Source organism: Crocuta crocuta, unplaced genomic scaffold (assembly GCF_008692635.1).
Source record: "Crocuta crocuta isolate KB4526 unplaced genomic scaffold, BGI_CrCroc_1.0 scaffold3, whole genome shotgun sequence".
NCBI classification, from domain to species: Eukaryota; Metazoa; Chordata; class Mammalia; order Carnivora; family Hyaenidae; genus Crocuta; species Crocuta crocuta.
In genome coordinates, this window is record NW_027529934.1 from 16,932,308 (window position 1) to 16,957,286 (window position 24,979).

A 24,979-nucleotide genomic window follows, 5' to 3' on the forward strand; every position below is an offset into this window, starting at 1 on the left:
GGCTATGATCAACAGCTGGGCAGGGCTGCTGACTTGGATCTCTGCCTGAGCAGGGCCATAACATGGGGTCTACAACAGCTCGGAGTCTCTGCCCAGGCTTCCTCTAGGGTCAGGACTGGAGGCTAAGCTCAGCAACTGGGTGAGGCTATGAATTTGCTTCCCTGCCTGAGCAAAGCAGTAAAAAAGGCTCCATGGCCAGTCTGGCCCATTGACTAGGGATTCAAATCAGGCAGAACTGCCAACCAATATATGGTTTTTAAAAAATATTAATAGTTTGGAGCATGGGTATCTCTAATGTTGAATCTTTGCAGTCCATACAGGAGCTCTGTCGTAAAATCGGTGTTGCTTTATTGGGGAAAGGAGGAGATAGGTATTAAAATCTTATAATTTAAGATATCAAAATATCATCCATGGCTCTGTGAAATACAAAAGTAAGTACCGGCCTCACATGCATAATCTGAGAATCAATCATGATGGAATCACTGTTCGGTAACAAATGATTAGGATCTGCCCTCTGTACTAACACTGAATGCAGACAGTCTCTAAGCTTCATTGCTTCTTTCTGCAATGAACCATGAAAGAAAGCAGGTCTGAGTACCTCAAAAGTTTTTAAGGCTCACCTGATGTAAGATACATCAAGATGTGTTTCAAAGTAAAATTATATGTTAATAAACAATAATCCCCTCATTTAGGATAAAACTAAAATTTCTGTTCTGCTTGAATATGTTTCACATATTTTTGTAATAAATCTGTTTTTCCATGAGGCGATGAAGATTCCACTAATTTTTAGTTTTCTTCAACAAAGGAAGACGCTAGTGACAACTTTAAAAATCATGAACTCATGAGTGCTCATTTTCTGTTTACAAATTGAAAAGCAAATAAAATGAAAACTTCTAGCTGTTCATTTTCCTTTTAAATCAAATACATGCTAAAATATATTTAAACTGAATGTCTATTTATAAGCTATAAAACATATTGAACAACATACTCATTTTCTGTGCACAATCAATTTAAGCTAGTGAGACAAGGGTCCAAAAGAAAAGGCTGGGTAAATAATTACCAATTTTAGAAAAACTTAGCAGCAAATGCTTATTAGAGGCATTTGTTCATGACCCCATCTGATCCTCATAAAAATTCTATAAGGTATGTCTTACTTTTACATGTTAAATATTAACTAGTGAAGTTCAGAGAAATTAAGTGATTTTCCAATAACTACATATCTAGTAAGTAAAGCCTGGATGTAATCCCACGGTTGCACACTTTGTTTTGTGCCAGATACAAAATAAGACCTTTTTCATTCATAATATAAAGTATTCAATATTCATAAAAATCCTAGAAGAATGATATTACTTTCATTTTATAAATGAAGAAACTGAAGCTCAGAGAGTTTAGGAAACTTGTTGAAGGTCATATAACTTGAAAGGGATTAAACCACAATTCAAATTCATAGTTATGCCTTTTATTATCCATGAAAGAGTTCAGCTTTGAAGGGCAGAGAAACCAAAGACAATAGTTAATGGGAAGATCAAAAGAGTATTTTTTAAAGGTAAGCAAGATATCTTGAGTGTATTTACTCGCGTGGGGAGATGTTGACAAACGGCTCAAAAGCAGTGAACCAAGAATTAACTTGGAACAGAAAAATTTCTTGGATCTTAAGGGAAAAATTGATTTGGGAGTATAGGACTTACTAAAAATACAGCTCATTAAAAATTTCAGCTACTCTGAGCTAAGGTTATGTCACATATAGCAGAACCCTGAATAATATAATGGCACAAATACTTTTACTTACATATACATATAAAGACACTAGGAAGTCAATATCTTATATCTTGAATTCTGAGGAAATATTTTCAGAAAACTAAGAAGTGGCTTTGCTTCTCAATTCTTGAGTACACTGGTTAAATCTTACCCTAAACCTCTCTTTTTGGGGAGTTGCATTAAAGGATTTGTAACATGTAATTTTTAAACCTTATTTCATTTTTAAAGTATAACCCACAAAAATCCATAAAAATGTATGCTTTAATAAATAATTTGATCATAAAGTGAAACCAAATAATTATAAAGACAAATGTAACCACCACCCAGGTTAAGATAGAATACCGTCAGTACTCTTGAGGATCCTGGTATGTCACTTCCCAGTCAGGACTCCTAATTTGTCAAGAAATCACTCTCCTGGGTCACCTGGGTGGCTCAGTCAGTGAAGTATCGACTCTTGGTTTGGGCTCAGGTCATGATTTCAGTTTGTGAGATCACAAAACCTAACAGCATGGCGCCTACTTGAGATTCTCTCTCTCCCTTTCTCTCTGCCCCTCCCACGGGCTCACATGTGCTCTCTTACTCTCTCAAAAATAAATGAAAGAAAGAATGAATGAATGAGTGAATGAATGAATGAGTGAGTGAATGAATGAATGAATGAATAAATAAATAAATAGGAAATCATCATACTGACTTTATCAGTAATCACTTCATTGGGGTAGCATCCTAAAAAGAGATTTCAGCTTTGTCTGCTATTGAACTTTATACTAAATGGAAATGTACCAAATGATATGTATGCTTTGCTTTCTTACTAAACCTTATGTTTGTATGACTAATTCACATTAATTTATGTAGTGTGAAACATTCATCTCACTGCTATTATAGTGTTCTACTATTAAATATATCACAATTTTTCCATTTTAATGTCTAATTACAATTCTAGTATTAGACATTCCAATAGTGGACATTGAGTTGTTTGACTGTTATAAACACTGATCTGGGGTTAATTCTAACATACAATTTTGGTGTACATGTACATAAGTTTGACTAAGATATATATCTAGGAGTGGAATTTCTGGGTATGCATCTTTGTCAGATAAAACCTTTGGTTTCTGAAGGAACTGTGCCCAGTCATAGTTTTTTTTTTAAAAAAAAGTCAATAGTTTTAAACACTTTGGGTTATCCAAAAATAATCCTTTCTGTAGTTGGAAAGCTTCCATACTTGCCAATAATAGTATACATATAGTCATTTAACCTTAAAAAGGAACATGATTTTCTGAAGGTCTAAAAAAAAAAGTATGTTCAATAAAAGAAAAAATTTAAAACTTCTTGACAAGAAGTATGTTAGCAAAACATATTGAGTTAAAAATTATTTAAAATATTTTATATGATTTTTAGAGTGAAATATACACAAGAATATAATTTATCATATTTCCAAATAAGCAATGACTAATACTATAATGATGATATTACTGATTATTATTACATATTTAACATCAAAGGTACATGAATACTATAATGGTTACAAGTGATGTGTGCTATAATATTCTTCTCCAACTGTAAATGTTACATGTCTTGTAATTCTACCAATAGATATAATAGCATCTATTGTGATAAACAATTCTACTGCTTAAAATACAAGTTGCACAGCCATTATCAAAGCATTTGGAAATTTCCAAGCACCAAGAAAGAGAAGCTAATTATTTCTTAAAACTACTTAGACAATGGAAAACCTTAAAAATTCAGAATTTTTGTTTTTGAACATGCTTTCATTTTTGATCTTTTCTTCCTGTTGGGCAGTGAATGCAAAATATAAATGACCATGGGGGAGGAAAAGACAGTATCCCCAAAAGAAGCAGGTTCTGACAATGATTAATATGGAACCGCCAAAGGATGTATGACAGCAAAAAGAAGCAAATGCTTATGTAACTGATAAAAAATTAGTAGCACCCTAATAACATATCTCCCTGGAACCTGAGATAGTGTGTTTGATGAATTGTTTAAGCTGGACTTTATTCTTCTACCTGTTTAAGCCATAGAGGCAAAAATATGAGAAAGAAAAAAAATTACAGTTGATTTCTCTTATTTGAGTTAGTTAATGGATGGGTTGGTCATTTAATGGAATATTCTGATTGAAAGAATTATTGCGTATACTCTCAATTAAAAACTACAATACTATGTTTCTCATTAGCACTATGCTGCATGCCAGTGACACTTTCCTCAAGGATTCTGAAAGTATTTCTGTATTTCCAGTTATTTTTATAGGCAAGGGCAACAACTGTATAATTGTTATTATAGAAAGTGTGAGAAACCAGACTGAATTTCTAGTCAACTTGTGATACAGTTTAAAAGCAACTTTGTGAGTAAGTTTAGAGGGCCAACTTCCCATGTGACCCTTCTAATACGAGGGGTAGATAATGAAGAAAAAAATTCTAGGTATTTGAGTTTTCTAGTTATTTGGATCACAGTCTCTTTTTTTGATGGGGAGGTATTTCCCAAATAAATAAGAACTTATGTTTAATTAGTCCTCTGTTAAATCTGATAACAGATTTCTCAGAAAGATGTTCTCAGTGAAGTTTAATCAATATACTGTAATGTGTTTAATAGGGCTACAGGTCTAAAATGCTAAACTATGGTATATACAAAGATTACTTTGTGGAAGACAAAGTTTCACTACCCATGGCTTCAGCTTTAGCTTCTCATCAGAGTGATTATAAAGGCTCCTTTTAGAAGAAAGGGGATTCTGGGGCACCTAGGTGGCTCAGTCAGTTGGGCATCTGACTCTTGATTTCAGCTCAGGTCATGATCTCATAGTTATGGGATTGAGCCCTGCGTCAGGCTCTGTACTGACAGCATAGAGCTTGCTTGGGGTTCTCTCTCTCCCTCTCTCTTTCTGCCCCTCCTCTGCTGGCTCTGTCTCATTCTCTCTTGCTCTCTCTCAAAATATATCAACAAACATTAAAAAAAAACATTTAGAAGAAAGAGGATTCTGAACCTTGGTGAAGACACCCATCTTACTGCCTACAGCAGCCTCCTGTGTTAGAGAGCTGTTTTAGACACTAGGTAGGTTTTGTAGCAGAACAAGGGCCCTGGGAATTTGTGGCCCTTGTGTTTGATTATCACAGGGAACATCAAAATGCCAGACCATGGAGAAATCAAAGAAAGAGGATAACAAGGAAAAGATCAAGAAGGCCACAGACATATGATAATGCAACAGAGGAAGATATCAAACTCAAAATTAAATAAAGTGATTTATTACAATATATCATTATCATTAGAATCAAGTTATCAGAATTAAGACTATTAATCTACTAGAATTGCTCTTCATTTCCAGAATGCAAACCTAAAAGAAATGCTTTAGTTTTTAACTTGCTGGACTTCTTTGCCACATTTGACAGCAGATACTGCTTCTTGCTTCCTGAAAATCACAAATTCGTCAAGAATTCCTCTTACTCATCAACGCTTTCAATATTTGGAATTTACTTCTTGGGATCTATACTGTTTTATTCTATTTATTTTTCTTAGATGATCTCATCTACTCTCATGATTTCAGCAGTGATTTCTCCCCCAGCATCAGTCTCCAGCATCCAACTGGTTGGCGGACAGCTTCGCTCATATGTCCCCAAAATATCCCAAACTCACAGAATTCAAAACAAAATTCATCATCAACTCCTAATCGTTTTTCTCCATTCAATCTCAATGGATGTATTTTCTACCTCAGCTAAAAATACAAGTAACTCAAAGCTAAAAAATTAGACATATTACTTTTGACTCTTCCTTTGTTAATCCTTCCATAAAACTTAACCAATTTTGTCTCCTGCATGCTTCGTAAGTCTGCTTCTTTCTCTCTCATTTAGATTGATATTTCCTAGCTGGTCTCGCTGCTGCTGCTTGTTCCCTTCAATTGACCCTCTACAAGGGTATAAGAAGAATTTATCTAAAATGAACATCTCACTATCTTTCCCTTGCTTCAAACTGATCAATGACTCCTCTTTAGCTTTAGAATAAAGCCCACACTTATTGACACGATTAGAGTCTTTATAATTTGGTCCCTGCCCATCTGAGCATTTTTACCTCATACCTCTTCCTTGCATGCTATTTCCTGTAGTAACTGAACAAAAACAGTAATTTCATATTGTATTGTTCCCTTTATATGCTGTGCCCTTACGTGCTTCCATGCATTTGTTTCATGTTCATGTTTAGCTATCTGTACTCCCTCTCTTTCCCAACCTAAACTGTTTATGCCTTGTTAAGGCTACCATCTCCTCCAGAAAGTCCTTCCTGAGAGTTCTGGCAGAGCTGGGTTGGGTTTTTCTCCTTTCTGTGCTCTTACTCTGTGTACTACTTTTACTGAGCACACCGTAAGTTCTTTTTTAGTGAATATCAGAAAAATCAATAAAGACACATAAAAATAAAAACAGTAAGTATGTGCCTACTGTACTTGTGTCCCAGCCTGAACTATGAGGCCTTTCAGAACACAAATAATAAATTATTCATATCATTCCACTTCCTAGCCCAGCACTGACAGACTGGTGATCAATAAATGTTCTGTTAAATGAAGGTGACTGAGAGGAAAGAGAGGATACAAAAATAAATTGCAGAAAAGATAAGACTTCCTGCCATATTCCTTGATAATGGTCCTAGTCCTGCTCATATTTGAGCAGTTACACTGACTTCTTTACTTCTAGAGGGTTCTCTTTAAAAATAACTCCAAATAAGCAATTTATTCCCTTCTTGCCAGCAATATTAATTCAACTGAGAAACTGTCCTGTACTTGACATCAGATCTCTTATTTTATCACCAAAGGTACATTTCAAAGAAGATATGCCATGTGTAATCTCCATCAGATAAATGGAAAATAAGAAGGAAGAACAAAACCAAGTAGAAAATAAAATAAACTTGGCAGCACCATGCCATTTATCACATGGAAAATTACTTACGTGCAGCAGCAACACAGCAGCAAGAAAAGACTGTCCTTGACAATACCCAATGTCTTCATCGTAGACAGAGTAGGCCTAGAGAAAAGACGAAGAGAAATAAAAACTGTAAACATTCACAGATTTTAACATAAGTTAACATCAGGCTGCTGCTTGATCTTGACCTTAGGCTGTCCAGCACAATTTCAATTTAAATGTGTGAATGATTAGCACAGAGGGGTCCCCCAAAGATGCTATACAGTTCCTAAAGCAGTTCTGAATGTCCCATTATCTCCAGGTTCATCTTCAGAATTTGGAATAAAGAGAGATTCAGAACACGTAATTTTAAAAGATCCAGGGGCGCCCGGGTGGCTTAGTCGGTTAAGCGTCCGACTTTCGCTCAGGTCATGATCTCGCGGTTCGTGGGTTCGAGCCCCGCGTCGGGCTCTGCGCTGACTGCCAGCTCAGAGCCTGGAGCCTGTTTCAGTCTGTGACTCCCTCTCTCTCTGACCCTCCCCTGCTCACGCTGTCTCTCTCTCTCTCTCTCCTAGAAATAAATAAAAAACATTAAAAAAAAAATTAAAAAAAAAAAAGATCCAATATGGTTTGTAGTCAGGCGAATGAGACCATGGAAGGCAGGAGCAAATGGTAGAAGCAGGTGGGAAGGTTCTAGAGTTGATGTGGGAGTTCTAATGCAAAGACAAACATCCCAATTGTGCTGTTTGGATCCTGGATACGTATCCCAACCCATGTGTCCCATCTATGTGTTGTGCTTCATTTTAGTGAGGGGATTTCTATTTAATGCATTGAATACAATGCATTATGGTTTTGTGAGTATAAACACAGTCTCTGTCCAGGGCAGTGGTTATCAAAGATTACCAGAGAAGAGAGGGCACCTGGGTGGCTCAGTCGGTTGGGTGTCCGTCTTAGGCTCAGGTCATGATCTCATGGTTCGTGGGCTCAAGCCCTGCGTTGGACTCTGTGCTGACAGCTCAGAGCCTGGAGGCTGTTTCAGATTCTGTATCTCCCTCTCTCTCTGACCCTCCCCTGTTCATGCTGTCTCTCTCTCTCTCTCTCTCTCTCTCTCTCAGAAATAAATAAAACATTTAAAAAAATTAAAAAAAAAAAAGATTACTAGAGAGAAGGGGAAGCGTGGTGGCTTCTGTATGCCATGGTAGTTAGAGTACTGGGTCCAAAACGCTTTTTTATTTAAAACAAAACAAAACACAACTTTCTTGAAATAGAGTTCGTATTCAGTGAAATGCATACATCAGTCACACAATTCCTTGAATTGGGCCACTTATGTAACCCCATTATTAAAGAATGTTTCTATCATTCCATAACATCCCTCATGCCTCTTTGCAGTCAAATCACCTCTTAAAAAACAAAACAAAACAAAACAAAACAAAAAAAACAAAAAAAACTGCCTCTACCCCAGGCAACCACTGATCTGGTTTTTATCACAACATATTATTAGCTTTGATTTTTTTTTTTAAGACACTCATATAAATGTAATCATTTAATCTAAACTCTTTCGCGTCTGGCAACTTTTACTCAGTATAATGTTTCTGAGATTCTCCACATGGTTGTGTACATCAGTAGGTCATTCCTCTTCATTGAGGAGTAGTGTTCTACTGTGTAAACATGCCATGATTTGTTTATCCATTCTCTCATTGATGAACAGTTGGGTTTCTTTGTTTTTGGTTAGTACGAATAAAGGGTTTTTCATGGATACAGATTTTCATTTCTTTAGGTAAACACCAAGGGGTGGAAGTTCAAGGTTTAAGTGACAAGTGTATGTTTAATTTTATGACAAGTTGCCAAATTATCTTCCAAAGTGGTTGTAACTCAATTTCTACAGCCACACCAGCAAACTATGAGTATTTAATCCTAGTCAATACTTGATATTGCCAGTCTCTTTCCCTTTATTAGTTCCTGTGGTTTCAATTTGCATTTTCCTGATGGCTAACTATGTAGGGTGTATCATCATGTGATTTTGGGCAACTAATATATGAATATTCTTTGGTGACCCTCTCTTCAAGCTCTTGCTCATTTGTTTAATTAGGTTGTTTGTACTATTACTGTTGATTCATGAGAATTCTTGATACATTCTGTTTACGAGTCCACTGCCAGACACATGTGTTACCAACATTTTCCCCTAGTCTGTGCCCTGCCTTTTTCACCTTCCTAATGGTGTCTTTTGAAGTACTATTGTTCTCTGTTAACCTTCTTCTGCTAATGATGATATTATCACACTCTCTTCTAATGAGAGAAAAATTGGATCATGGAAACATTACCCAATGAATCTGAAAGGAGCTTTTTCTTCATTATCACCAATTTCCAGAGCTCTGCCTAATTTTAAGAATTGAAAGATACATTAGCATTCTTTTACTTATTTAATTTTCTTTGATTTATACAGTTATAGTTCTGATTGCTTAATTTGTACTTTTCTCCAGAGCTCATGGGTGTGTGTATTAGGGGTTAGAAGACGGATTATAGACAGAATAGGAAACAAAGAAAAAACGAAGAAAGAGGGGAAAAAGGTTTTAACTCTATCTCAATTTGGAGCATTGCTGATGGTGCTCAGTTACTTCCTTTTTCATGGACAAGGAACTCTGGGCTTTGCTGAGGAGAGAGCATGTTACATGAATGACAAATGTATTTTCAAGGCTTCCCCTTCCTCATGAAAAACAACAGTTGAGGATTCCTTAAAACTGTTGCTCTCCAAAAGCCAGTCACGCTTCACCAACCCTGATATCATTTTAACAACTGTTGGAGGTATATTTAACGTTTATTGAGAAGTGTGCTGTTTATAAGCTCATTTGTGTTACAAGAGAACTCCAACCGAAAATGAAGGTCCATGATATATCAGACAGAGAGGTATGAATTCGGCGACTCCACACACTATTCTCTAACTAGAGGGCTGAGGATAAAAGTGCAAATCAGTAATGCAATGATCATACTTTCTACTTGTTTTATGGTTTTGAGTTAGGTTAGAAGCAAAAATGACTTTTCAGAGGCCACTTGCTAAATTGATTTTATGATTCACAGTTTAAAAAACAGCATTCTAGCAAGTTCTTATCCTTGGAGTTCTTCCAAGCACTGTTTTGGCTTTAATATAAGGCTTCTCTAACTAAGGTGAAGTTAATCCTCTCCCTCTATTCAAAACTTGCCTCCCTTTGCACCAAATCGCTCCCCCTTCCTTACTTTAACTACATCTCTGACCAGATGCTTGCTCAGTCTGCCTTTTAAAAACCGTCTCTACACCACTTCTGTAACGGAGGAGTAGCTCCTACTGGACCGATCTTCCCTCTGGCAACAAATTTAAACTATGTCTGGACAATTATATAAAACAGCTACCTGAAGACACTTAAGAACTAAACAAAAGCAGTCAGAAACCGGTGGGGAGAATAAACTTGGAAGAAGAAATGACATTGGGTAAAATTCCCATTCTTTATGGCTTTTGCTAAAGATCAGACACCAGTGCTACCACATCGGATGGCTAAAACTTGGATATAAAGCTGTAGTCTTACTGGCTAGAAGACCCAGAGAACAGATTGGAGAAACAGCTATAAAGTGGGAGTGGAAATTCTGGAACAAAGAATAACAGGGGAGAAGCCCTTACTATATTTACTGTAAAACTACAACATTTGAGATAGTATAAAACTGATAGAAGGATAGACAAATAATCAGTAAACAAGTCTAGAAGTACAAGCACACTTATTATGTCATTTGATTTCAACAAAGTTACCATAGTTCATCAGACAAACACACTTACAGGTAAAGCGGAAGGAAGCTCAGGTTCACAGGAAAAAATGAAAATGAAATCAGAAGATGTTGTCTAAGGAGCCAGAGAGGCTGTCATGTGGGCATGCAAGAAAGGATCAACCTTCTAAAACAGATCCCCAGTTAGCTCCTGGCACTGCTAAAGGAACAGATATATTTGCTGATTTACTGGCTACTGATAGACAAGCAGTTTCATCTACTACCTACGATGAGCTTCTGCCAAAATGAGATCAAAATGAACAAACAAACAAAGCCCTTAAATGAGTATGTCACGGAAACAATCAAGCATAAAATATGTGGAAATAATTTATTTATAAACTAAGAAGAGATCTGTTCTCACACAATCTAAGAGACAAAAAGAGATACCAAGGAAAAACTATGCTTAAGTAATGCCACAAGAAGCTAAATGAAAAGAGGTCACAGAACAACAAGAACCCAAGACACCTGGCTGTCTAAAAGAAATTAGGGTAACATTTAAAGAAAAGATTATTTAATATAGCACTTAAAAACACAACTGGCTTTTCAAAGAATCCTTTAGCATTAATTTCTCTAACTGTTAAATAGCCACTGACATGTATTGATAATTGTTGCCCTTTGTTCCAGGTATTTACATAAGTGTATTTAATCCCTAAAAAACCCTCTGAGTTAAGTACTATTAATATATCAATTTTATAGAAGAAGAAACAGAGGCACAAAGAAGCTAAATTACTTGTCCAGAGTCACCCCGATAGTAAGCAGCAGGCCGGAATTTGAACTTGGGTAGCCTGCTTCAGAGCTCAAGGTCACAGCTACTCTTACTACGCAGACTCTGGATCTTAGTGACTGCTGACATATATGGCAGAGTTCAGGTGAGCAACCATAAAACTTAATGATAAAACATAAGTTTTTCTTTTTGTGTGGCATTCAGTACATATTCATGAATGAAACAGAGATACGGGTTTATTTAAAGAATGTAGAAGAATGATAATCAAAAAATTTAGAAGAGTGGCTGACTCTGGTGGGGTGGAAGAAGACTGACTCTGACAAGAGCACCTGGAAGTATCCAAAGATACTGGCAATACTGTGTTTCCTAAGCTGTTGGTAAAAGGATGTTATTTCTATTATTGATTCTTAAAACTCAGATACAAATTATGTTTTCTCACTTCAATGTATATTTCATAATTTTAAACATTTAACTAAAATTTTTAAAAACTTACTGCTTATTAGTAATTTTCCATTCAATGATTTGTGATAAGATTTCAAATTGGTTGACATCTCTAGAAATTAGATATATGAAAAACACATACCAAGGCTCCGTTGGAGTTTAACACAGGTGATTAAAATAGTGAGGTAGATAACTACTGAAAACTACTCTTCCTGCTGAAAATTATACCTATGTGCAGTAGATTCAGATTCTCATTCCTTGCATTTGTTTGCTCTGCAAAGTTGCTGTGAGCACTGGGCTATCAGATACTGAGTTGATGCCCTAAGGGGACAGAGAGGATTAGGCTTCTGGGAGCCCCTGGTCAGTCAACTCTAAACTTGTCTTACGTGTATTTCTATTTAAAGATACTTTGGGGGGCGCCTGGGTGGCTTAATCGGTTAAGCGTCCGACTTTCGCTTAGGTCATGATCTCGCGGTTCGTGGGTTCGAGCCCCGCGTCGGGCTCTGTGCTGACTGCCAGCTCAGAGCCTGGAGCCTGTTTCAGTCTGTGATTCTCTCTCTCTCTGACCCTCACCTGCTCACACTGTCTCTCTCTCTCCTAGAAATAAATAAAAATAGTAAAAAAAAAAAAAAGATACTTTGGTATTTACTGTTCATTAATTACTACTGAAATCATGGACAACATCACTACAATTCAACAAAGCTTATTGAACACCCATGTGTTCCATAGGGTACATCACGGCCTTCTTGTGCTTAGTGATGCTACGCAGCACTTCACTACGCGTGGCGGCCATTTTAGTAAAAGGCGAAAGATTTATACGATCTGAAGAGAAACCAGAGTATTGGCGGCCATTTTAAACAACAAAATCACACCAGATTTAAACACCAGAATCACAAAAAGCACAAAAATGAGGCACTAAGTAACTGCAAAAAAGAACTCTTATTTATAGAATGAGAGTTGAAAGAAGAAGACAGAGAATTACCTGGTTTCATTTGAACTTTGGAATGTATACATCAGGTGACTCAAATTCTTCTACACAGTGGAGAGGCACATCAATCAACGATCACAAAAATACGAAGAGTACTGATTTGGGTGTTACAAATAAATCTTCATGAATAAGCAAATTTGCAAATATGGAATCTATGAAAAATGGAGATCTACTGTGTGTGTGTGCGTGTCTCCTCTTAGATAACATCTGTATCTAACTATATATCTTCTTAGAAATATACATTTTTGGAAATGCACACACACGGATATCCAGAATTAAGTTGACACCATTTATTTCTGAATTAGCCTATAAAAGGCAAATAAATATAAAGTGTTTTTCACAAATAAAACAAAATTATTAGTGATTAGAATAATGAATTTTTAGTATTAAGAAGGGCCACAAACATTAGAAATATCAAGTAAATTAAAAAGTAATGTAGATATATTCTTACACCACAATTTAAAGTTTTAAACTTTGGTAATAAATCACTATTTTTATAAGAGTTTTCAGTACCAAATATTCGTCATCAGATTCCTTTTCCTCCAAGCCTTTAGAATCATTATGAATGACATATGTTCCTATTCCTTTAGAATTCAGTACAGATAGTCCACAGTCATCAACAGTTCATTTCCCAGTATTTTCTTTGAAATTCAGCATGTATTTTACTATAAAAGCAATATGGTTATGAGGTTTTCAGATTAGATTCCAAACTATAAAATTAGCCCCTAACTATAGAGCCCAGGACAGTAACTTTTTAATAGTAAAGTATTCTAAAATCATTGTTTGTTAAAAAAAAATGTATTTACAAGTTTTCTAATAGTGGCTCTGAACGTCGAACACTTTAAATTCCACCTCTGCCTCTTATCACAATTAGTCAACTTCTCTAGGTTTCAAACACTTTGAGGCAACAAATACTTGTGGAGAGTTTTTTTTGAAAGACTGGTATAAGCAGTGAACAAAATGGACAAAATACCTGCTCTCACAAAGCTTGTTTTTTGTTTTTTTTTAACTGGAAAAAGACAATAGCATTAAGTAGGTAAGTAAATGTGAAGATAAGTGCAATGGCAAAATGTAACACAGGGGAAGGAGCTAAGGAATGCGGGACTCAGAGGACACTGCAATTTTAAGAGGGTGGTTCAGGCAGGCAGTACTGGAAGAGTAACACTGGAGCAAGGAGTCAAGAGAGGCCAAAGAGCAAGCCGTGCAGATCTCCAGGACAAGTGTTCCGAGCAGAGGGAACAGTGGGTGCGAGAGCTCTGATGGGGGAGCAAGCCAGGCATGTGCGTGACTGCGACAGAGCTCATGATGCAGAGAACAGTCATACACGAAGTTTAGAACCTTGTAAACCACTAAGGACTTANCCCGTAGGCTTTTAAAATGAATGAAACAGAGGGGCGCCTGGGTGGTTCAGTCAGCTAAGCGACCGGCTTTGGCTCAGGTCATGATCTCACAGTTCGTGGTTTTGAGCCCTGCGTCGGGCTCTGTGCTGACCGCCAGCCAGCTCAGAGCCTGGAGCCTGTTTCAGATTCTGTGTCTCCCTCTCTTTCTGACCTCCCTTGCTTGCACTGTCTCTCTCTCTCAAAAATAAATAAAACATTAAAAGAAAATTTTTTTATAAAACGAATGAAACAGAAAGACCAGGTGGAGAGCTGTAGTGTAGACCAGCGTGGCAGCAGTGGAAGTAATGAGAGGCAGTTTCTGGATGTATTTTGAAGACAGAGCTAATAAGGTTTCCTAAAGGATTAGATGTGAAAGACAGTCCTGCACAGGCTGCTGCTGACCTCCGAATGGTGGCAAAAGAATATACTACAGGCCTGGAACATGTTCTCACACGGAGGTAAGGAGCCCTTACGGTCTGTGCTGGGCTCATCACCTTGCTGGGTAATCTGTCCTGATCCCAGGCTTGATGTGTACTTCTGTCTAAGTGTGTATGTCATATAGCCCCTGTCAACCCCACAGTCATCCATCTTCTCTATGAGGAGAGGACGGGCTCTTTCCTCTGCAGCATAAAAGAGGTGCATGCAGACCATCTCCCTGTGATAGGCATCTTGGGGGACTGGCACTCACTACTGAACTTGATCTTGCTCTGTTCTCTATGAGGGGAAAGTACTGTTCCATTCAGTGGCAACCTCATCGCTTGCAAACTATGCAGAGGGTTCACCTCCTGGGACCTCTGCACCTCCTGGTAGCTGACACTTTCTCAACTTGTAGTGTAAGAGAAAGAAAGGAGAGTCCAAAGTGATACAAGGTTTCTAGCCTGAGCAGCTGGAGAAATGGTGTTACTATCAACTAAGATGATGATATTTTATGATTTGGAATATATGTTTGTTTTCTGACAAGATCATCTTCAACAAAGTAATACAGGTGAAATCCTGACCAAAATGGGTTTAGTAAATAGTTGGAAAAGAGAAACTGGTTATGGCAAGTATAGACAAATCTTTCAAGGACTTCTGTAATAAAGGAGAGCAGATTATCTTCATCTATAACAAGAAGGAAATAATAGAAACCACTGCGTAAACCTGACTGATGATTAAACACGGTGTCTGGGCACACAGTGAAGTGCTCAATAACAGTAGCAATGATAGGCTGATGTCAAGGAGAACTACAGTGTCTCTCCACACCCCACTGAGCCATCACCAGGATGAGTATGGAGTTGTTGGGATAGGTTTCACTCACCATTAAAATGTTTATGGATTCTTGTTTTGTTAAAAAGTAGTTAAAATTCCCATTTCCTTCCTGCAGCCATCAGGCAAAGCAAGATAAACATGATATAGAGGGGTGGTCTGACATTACACTCTAACCGGAATGATGAGGCCCTCCCTGTGGGGAAGTGGATGGCCAAGAATAAGGAATCAAAGGAGTGATACACATGGGGTGTTAGAGCCTGACCACTGTAAGGAGGCCATCTGTGCAAGAGAGGGGTGGCCACAGCAATGGGAAACTGGTTATCTACAGGGATATTGATCAAATGGATAAATATACGAAGAATAATGGGAACTAAGGTTTTCACTGTGAGAGAAGGCAGTTAACAAATATAGGAAAAAGAACAGAATTCATCTGCTGATATTTAACTGAAATTGAAAGTATCCTGTGAATTCCTGATTTTTAACATATGTAAAAAGATATAAAAACAAATATGGGCAGTGACATCAGCAAAAAAGGCAGAGTAAGGATCTCTAAAAATGTGTTCCTCCATAGCAGCAGGAAAAATAGCAAAAATCGTTACAATCAGCTTTTCCAGTGCTCTGGAAATTGACTTAAGATTTGCAGCAGTCTGAGGCACATTTATTACAGAAAAATGACCAAATCTCAGTAAGAACAGGGAACTTTGTGGCATTTTTTTTTTAACTTCCCTTAGCTCTATCTCTGCAGCTCCACCATGACCTTGAAAACTAACACCTTGCTTTTGCAGGGAAAACAAACAGCCTGGCGACCATCAGAAGGAGCATAAGGGGCTACAACTCCTGCAAAGAATCATTCGCAGATAATTAGCATAGTTTGACCTGTGTGGTGGATCCCCAAAGACCACTTGCAAGGCTCACCCAGTGTGAAAAGCCTTTTCCCCAGTGCATTTGTCAAAAACAATAAGTGATTGTTTAATTTTATGACTGCCTTCAGCTGGTAGATAAAAGTTGAAGCAAACACACTTAACCAAAAGGTTTGAAAGGAAAAAGCTACAGAATGAGATGTCCATAAGGGTTTTGGAAAACTCAGACTTACTTCTGAGAATGTAGATGGCCATGTCCATGTGGAAGACAGGACAGATGCCCAAAGCTTTGGGAAAGCTCAGAAAAGGCACAAGAAGGCTTTAAGCTCTTATCTCTGACTGACATTGAGGCTCTGCAAAAGCAGGAAGTGAAGGTAATATAGAATTGTCACCTGGTTAGCTGAGTAATAAAAGTATGCCTAAATACATCCAAAGAGCCCCTCTGCAAAGAGTGGGAAAGTTACCAGTTCTAGGAAATATAAGCAAATCTCTGTCTAATCATTAGCTAACCACCAAGCAGAGACTTCAGTGGCCACACGTGACAAAGAATAGACTTTACATAATTAGTTCACAAAAGTCACCAAACTACTACACTAACAACAACAAAACCTAGCAAATCCACGGAAATATAAAGTGGATTATTGACTGCCAAGGGCTGAGAGTAGGGATTCTAGAGAGTGACTTCTAATGGATACAAGGTTTCTTTTTAGAGTAGTGGAATGTCCTAGAACTTAATAGTGATGATGGTTGCATAGCTTCATGAATATTCTAAAAACCACTAAAATGTACACTTATTTAAAGGGATGCATTTTGTGATATGTGAATTATCTCATTAAAAATATTGAAAAAACTCCTCCATGCCCATCCCCCCCTCCCCCCACATCCATCAGTCCTCAGTTTTTGTCAGCATTCAAGAGTCTCTCATGGTTTGCTTCTCTCCCTTTCCCCCACCATTTCCGCCCTTCTTCTCCCCCTTGTTCCTCCGTCAAGTTCCTCCTAATCCTCCTATACGTGCTTAAATCAGATGCTTCATGAAATGTGAGAGGAGAATAAAACAATATTTCCAAAAAAAAAAAAATATTGAAAAATCTGTATGTTTGTATATAGACATGCATATATCTGTCTATACGTATAATCATACGCACATATATATTTCTTAGCTCTGTCCGGTGAGATGACTTGTGAGTAATACATCCTAATATCAATGAATATACCTAGTGTACAAATCTTTATTATCTACCATTTTTAACTAAAGAAAGCAGGGATCCTTAGAGAAATGGTCTAGTTCTAGAGCAAAGAAAGTCTGGAGCATCTTTTTGAGTCAGAAAGAAAGGCAGTGCTCACAGAATGATAGGATATGTCAAAAGGCCAGCTTGAAGGTCTCCCACTGTTCAGTTGGGAACAATTTGAGCACCAAAACAAATAATTATAGTAAAAGAGTAAATACACTGAATAAAATAAGAATTTATGAGTCTGAGTATGATAATACATACATATATATCTATATATAAATAAATAAATGGAAAGGCTGATGAGAAAGGTACATTTATATAATTATTATCCCACCCAAAAATAGTTCTTTTAAAAAATTTTTTTAATGTTTGTTTTTAAAGGAGAGAGACAGAGCGTGAGCGGGGGAGGGGCAGAGAGAGGGAGACACAGAATCTGAAGCAGGCTACAGGCTCTGAGCTGTCAGCACAGAGCCTGATGTGGGGCTCAAACTAAGAGATCATGACCTGAGCTCAAGTCGGACGCCTATCCAACTCAGCCACTCAGGCGTCCCCCAAAATATTTCTTAATTACAAAGGGTAAGAGAGAAACTTCACAGTGGAGAAGTCTGGTCAACAATACCTGATTTACGTGATCGCAGTGACCACCATCAACTATGGGAAAGCCTGTAGCTGTGCACCTCCTGAGAGCAGGGGATGAGATCAGTTCTTTTGTGTCACTCTTGCCAAAGATGTATAACTTGAATCCAACCATGAGGAAACATCAGACAAACCCAAATTGAGAGACATTCAAAAACTTACTGGGTTATAATCTTCACAAGTACCAAATGAAGGAAAGAGTGAGAAATTATTCCGGATAAAAGGAAATCAAGGAGACATGACAACTAATCGAAATGCGAGATTCTGAGCTGGGTCCTTTTTTCTATAAAGGCCATTATGTAGGCAGCTAGTGAAACCTGAATGAAGTCTAAGGCTTGGGTTGTAGCAATACATTGATGTTCCTTTTTGATGTGGATGTTTTATTACAGTTATACAAGAGAATATTCTTGCTTTTTCAAAAACATCCTCAAGTATTTGAGGGTGATGAAGCATCATGTTGGCAAACCGCTTTCAAACGCTATAGGAAAACAAAATTACATACTTGCAACTTTCCTGTAAGTTTGATATTCTCTAAAAAAATACATGGAAATATGGATATACACATACATATATAAACTCAGAATAACTTTGTTGATTTTACTAATAAAAAATTGGGGCTTAAAAAAGGTTAAGTTTATCCTATATACTGGAAAAAAGAAAAGTATTAACATAAGCTCTAAAAATAGATACCCTGATATGAAATCACCTAAACTCTGGCAAATATAAACACAGAAAGCTAGATGTACTCACAAATATTCACTCACAAAGCAATTTTCTTATCTAACATAGCTGGCAAAATTCCTAGATGTAAGTTTCCTTTTATATAACACTTGAAAAAAAAAAAGCCCTTGGTAACAATTTAAAAGTGAACTGATACACTCATTTTAAAAAAAGGAAATGTAAAATAGCTAGACTATCATATCCTTAAAAAAATTTAATGCCCCTGTTATAAGTAAACTACTGTATGATTATGGGAAATTACCCAGAGTGTTTAGTTTATATTTTTGGACTTGTGATTTAAAAAAAAAAATGGTACATTAAAGACAGCAAAAAGGAACTCTACAAAACAAAGAAAAGTAACATCCTTGCTCTTTAAAGAGCTTACTTTGAATAATTATTATAAATAAAATTATTTTATAGAAGAAAAAATTGTAGAGAGAGTGCTCTTGTAATGTTTATATACCTTACACTCTCATCAAAAATACACGTACGGTGACTGTGAAAATGCACCTTTCCAATCTCAAACAGCAGAAAACATAATTGACCCAAGTTGCCAACTGGTAAGTTCTGAAATCCATCCCAACTTTTGCACTAAGGCCACACCTCCTGGGGGATATTCCCAGCCAAGGACTGAACACAACAAGATAGTAAGGCAGGCCAGCTTCTGGAAGAAGTGGGACCCCACAGACAGCTTAGCCAAGGACTCCCATTGGCCTTCCCAAACAGTTCTTAGAAGTGCACTGCAGTCTAAGACACGTCTCCCTAATCTTCCTTCCTATCTTCTTCCCTTGGGGTCAGACTAACATTGAAGTCCAATGGCTCTCCCAGCTTCTTCTCCATTTTCTCTTATAGGCATCTCCCCTAATACACTGCTTACACATTTAATCCTGTTTTGGTGACAGGCTTCTGAGAGGACCTGGAACAACAAGTTTCATCAAGTCGAGATCACAGTTAATTATATTACATCATGTAGACAGCACTGCACTCTGCTCTCTAAAACAAAGGAAAAGAAAATGTCAGAGAGAGCCTCTTCCCTCAAAGACTGAACACACGGAAGAAAACACTTACATGAAATTAATCAGACAATGTTCAAACATAATCCATAATAATCATCTAAACTTTCTAGAGTATTTTTAATCTATAAATCACTGTGGGTAGAAGTGGGTAGAACAAGCTTCACAAGGGAAGTCGGCTAGTAAGATCTGGACAGATGGGAAGGAGGTGGAAAGCAATTTAGATTCACACCCTTCCTTGGTCTTTAAAAGATGCAGGAAAAGGTCTGGTTAAGGAGAAGGCTTCAAAGTTGTAAAGATATTGCCAACTGGATAACAATTAGTAAACAGGAAATAAGTCCCCATAATCCTATAATGAATCCACTCAGGAATAATTGTGAGCTTTTGTTTGGGGTATTTAAGGCATTTGAATTTAGTACGGAAATCTCTACTTTGAGAAAAATCATAAATTAAGGACACCATGAGTAGCATTTTATTTGAAGGTTCCTTGTATTATGTCTTTGCAGGTTAGTTTTTTTCTTTTCTATTTTAAAAAGTAGTCTTTCCTTCTTTTCTCAAAGAATAATGTTGTTTTTGAAAGAGAATGACTATAATCAAACCCTTAGGATACACACCAATCCCTGTATTCTAATTTTAAACATTTTTATCATCCTCATAATCCTACTCTTTCTCTTCCTTATTCTAGTAATGGTGTGATGGCTTCAATTAGCCTTTCAGCTGAAAGACTACAGGTTCCACAGAAACTACAAAGCTATTTTAGAAAGGCTCTTATGGGACTAAGCACATAAAGAAATTTTTAAAAACTCAGACACTTTCAAGAGCATTATAAGTCACTCATTCTCCTTCCAGGACTCCAGCTTCACAAACCTAACCTTTTCATTGTTATAGTTTCAGAAGAAAAATTCATATTTAAAATAACATCATGTCTTCTCAATCGAGCTCTGACCCATAGAAAGTCTGTCCAATTAATATGGATATTAAAAGGAACAAAAAGAAAACCACCCAAAAATAGTCCCTCATGTATGAGTTAGTGATACTAATATAAAAAATGTTTTTGAAATACTATAAGCAAAACCTAAGCATGAAGTTAACCCCTAAACACAAACACACACTGTGAAGCTTTCCAACATAAAGTTGCTAAGATTTCTTTTATATGTGTATGTATATGTATGAGCATGCATTTGCTGTTCTAAATGGCTATAAACATAACTGTCCTTGGCAATGAAGCAGAATTAGACAATTTGCCTAAAATAAAAAATGGAAGATGAGTGATTTAAGGGCAGGGAAACTAAATGAAACTCTTACCCTCAGAGATTAAGATTTATTAGTATGCAAATCTAGTACTCTCTTTATTCCACTGTAAACAAGAGGGTCAGTGAATATTTCCCCTTACCCCTAGAAAATCTGAAAATATTAACGAACAACTTACCTAATAAAAAGTTTAAGGGGAACATTGTGAAAATATGATCTCTCATATCTCCTCACAGGAACAAAATAATATTTCATAGAAGGGAAATTTTGGAAAAAGTGGGCTGCAAGAATATTAAACATAACTAAGAAGAGATTTCAGTGGTCTCATAGTGTCAAGGACACAGAAAGTAAGATGTAGAGCCCACCAAAGAGGAATATTTATAATAAATACCTCAGGCTTTTAGCTGAAATGCTGAAAGGGTTTCACCCATGAAGCAAAACAAATAGTAAACACTGGGTCAATGGGATCCACTAGACTCTATCTTCCTACCAGAAAAACACTAAATCTGCTTTGGAGTAAAATTATCCAAAGCCTTTATATAATTTTTCACATATAAGATCCAGATTTATATTAAAAATAAGCATGAAAGAAAATATGAGAAAATGAAAGTCAACAGACAATAGTAATATACAAACAGGTGATCAGATAATAGACTTTATCAGACTTGGGCTTTAAAATACCTATGATTGTGGCACCTGGGTGGCTCAGTTGGTTAAGTGTCCGACTTTGGCCTAGGTCATGATCTCACTGTTCCCAAGTTTAAGCCTTACATCAGGCTCTGTGCTGACAGCTCAGAGCCTGGAGCCTGTTTCAGATTCTGTGTCTCCCTCTCTCTCTCGCCCTCTCCCCCACTCATGCTCTGTCTCAATCTCTCTCAAAAATACACAAACATTAAAAAAATAAAATAAAATACCTATGATTAATCTAAGAAAATAGAAAAAAAATTTCACAAAGGAGATAGAATCTATTTTTAAGAAAAACCAAATAAAAATTCTAGAACTGAAAAATAGAAAAACCAAAATTAAGACTCCAATAGATTAGAGAGAGGATTAGTAAAAAATATCCAGATGAAGACACAAAAGATGGGTGGAAACATATAAAATAAAATAGAGTAAGAGATAAGTGACATAGCAAAATATGAATACTTGGAAGTCCAGAATAAAGGAACAAGGCCAAATGGAATTGAAAGAGATATGGCTAAGCATTTCCTAAAAGTGAAAAATAAGTCAAGTCACATATTCAATAACAAACTCCAAGCAGTACAAATATAAAGAAAACTACACCTAGGGCACATTATAAAAAAAAAAAAAAGTGGGCGTCTGGGTGGCTCAGTCGGTTAAGCGTCCAACTTCAGCTCAGGTCATGATCTCACGGTTTGCGGGTTTGAGCCCTGTGCCAGGCTCTGTGCTGAAAGCTAGCTCAGAGCCTGGTGCCTGTTTCAGATTCTGTGTCTCCCTCTCTCTCTGACCCCCCCCTGCTCACGCTCTCTCTCTCAGAAATAAATAAAAAACATTAAAAAAAACTGTTGAAAAACTAAAGATAAACCAAAAAAATTTAAAAGTTTAAAGCAGAGACAAAAGATGTATTACATTAAAAAAAAAACCCATAAGATGACAGCCATCTTTCAACAGAAATGATAAGGGCCTACAGACAAGAGAATAACACCTTTAAAATACTAGGGAAAACACCATCTCAAATGAAAATCTTTCCAAAATAAAGACAAAATGAAAATACCCTCAGACAAATAAAAAATAAAATAATTTTCACTAGTATATTTTTACTAAAGAAATATTAAAAACTTCTTCAATCCATGCTCCTGGATTGGAAGAACAGATATTTGTTAAAATGTCAATACTATCCAAAGCAATCTATATATTCAATACAATCCCTACCAAAATAACACCAGCATTCTTCACAGACTAGAACAAACAATACAAAAGTTTGTATGGAAACAGAAAAGACCCTGAATAGCCAAAGCAATTCTCAAAAAGAAAGCCAAAGCTGGAGGCATCACAATTATGGACTTCAAGCTGTATTACAAAGCTATAATCAAGACAGTATGGTACTGGCACAAAAACAGACACACAGATCAGTGGAACAGAATAGAGAACCCAGAATGGACCCACAAATGTATGGCCAACTAATCTTTGACAAAGCAGGAAAAGAATATGCAATGGAAAAAAGACAGTCTCTTCAGGAAATGGTGTTGGGAAAACTGGACAGCAACATGCAGAAGAATGAACCTGGACCACTTTCTTAAATCATACACAAAAAAACTCAAAATGGATGAAAGACCTAAACATAAGATAGGAAGCCATCAAAATTCTATAGAAGAAAACAGGCAGCAACCTCTTTGACCTTGGCTGCAGAAACTTCTTACTAGATATATCTCCAGAGGCAAGGGAAACAAAAGCAAAAATGAATTATTAGGACCTCATCAAGATAAAAAGCTTCTGCACAGTGAGGGAAACCATCAGCCAAACTACAAGGCAACCGAAGGAATGGGAGAAGATATTTACAAATGACATATCAGATAAAGTGTGTGCATCCAAAATCTATAAAAAACTTATGAAACTCAACACCCAAAACACAAATAATGCAGTAAACAAATGGGCAAAAGACATGAGTAGATACTTTTCCAAAGAAGACATCCAGATGGCTAACAGACACATGAAAAGATGCTCCACATCACTCATCACCAGGGAAATACGAATCAAAACTACAATGAGATACTACCTCATACCTGCCAGAATGGCTCAAATGAACAAATCAGGCAACAACAGATGTTGGCAAGGATGTGGAGGAAGCGGAACCCTTTTGCACTGCTGTTGGAAATGCAAACTGGTGCAACCACTCTGGAAAACACTATGGAGGTTCCTCAAAAAATTAAAATAGAACTACCCTATGACCCAGAAATTGCACTATGAGGTATTTATCCAGGGGAATAAATGTATGCTGTTTCAAAGGGACACTTGCACCTCAATGTTTATAGCAGGACTATCAATAATAGCCACAGTATGGAAAGAGCCCAAATGTCCATTGGCTGATGAACGGATAAGATTTGGTATGTGTATGTGTGTGTGTGGAATTTACATTCCCACCAACCATGCACAAGGGTTCCCTTTCTACACACACACACACACACACACACACACACATTGGAATATCACATAGCAATTGAAAAGAATGAAATTTTGTCACTTGCAATAACATGAATGGAACTAGAGTATACTATGCTAAGTGAAATAAGTCAGTCAGAGAAAGACAAACATGATTTCACTCATATGTGGAATTTAACAAACAAAACAGATGAACATAGGGGAAAGGAAGTAAAAATAAGATAAAAACATAGTGGGAGACAGACCATACTCTTAAATACAGAGAACAAACTGAGGGTTGCTGGCAGGGTGCTGGGTGGGGGGATGGGCTAAACGAGCAGTGGGCATTAAGGAGAGCACTTGCTGGGATGAGCACCTAGTATTATATGTAAGTGATGAATCACCAAATTCTATTCCTGAAATCATTATTACACGAAAAAAATGGATGAAAATTAAAAGGAAGAAAAAAAGCTTAAAGGAAAACAATCCCAGATATGGAAGCAGGTAATGAAGGAGGAAATGAAGAGCATAAGAACAGATAAACAGGTAAGTCTAAGTGAATATGGATAGTTTAAAATACAAAAAAAAAAAAAAAAAACTCTGTGTGTGGGGGTAAGTGGGTATTGATACATGTACAGGATTAAATACATGATAATAATAGGATAATGAACAAAAAGTAATATATGGAGTTAAAGAGATGTAAGGTTCTTGCCTTACATCTTGCCTAATAGAGGAGTGATCAAGTACTCACCTAAGGTGTACTCTAATATCTCAAGAATGCCTGATGTGATCCCTAGGGTAACTACTAAAAGTATACAAACTATATATAATAGTTATAAAGTGTAAAGCGAAAAATGAGAGGAATAAAGAGAAAAAACAGATAGATGAAACATAATAGAAAACAAATAGTGATATAGTAAGTTTAAAATTAAATACATAGGTTCATTAAATG

At 36.8% G+C, this 24,979-nt stretch overlaps 1 protein-coding gene across 2 annotated transcripts in view; it reads right to left on the reverse strand.

The window, feature by feature from the left end:
* RABGAP1L (RAB GTPase activating protein 1 like) overlaps nucleotides 1–24,979 on the reverse strand; it is a 674,356-nt gene that overhangs the window by 287,564 nt on the left and 361,813 nt on the right. For both annotated transcript variants that reach the window (XM_077763327.1, XM_077763328.1), the window contains exon 14: nucleotides 6,696–6,770. In XM_077763327.1, coding sequence (XP_077619453.1) covers nucleotides 6,696–6,770 — 75 coding nt within the window. The remainder of the gene's footprint in view (nucleotides 1–6,695; nucleotides 6,771–24,979) is intronic.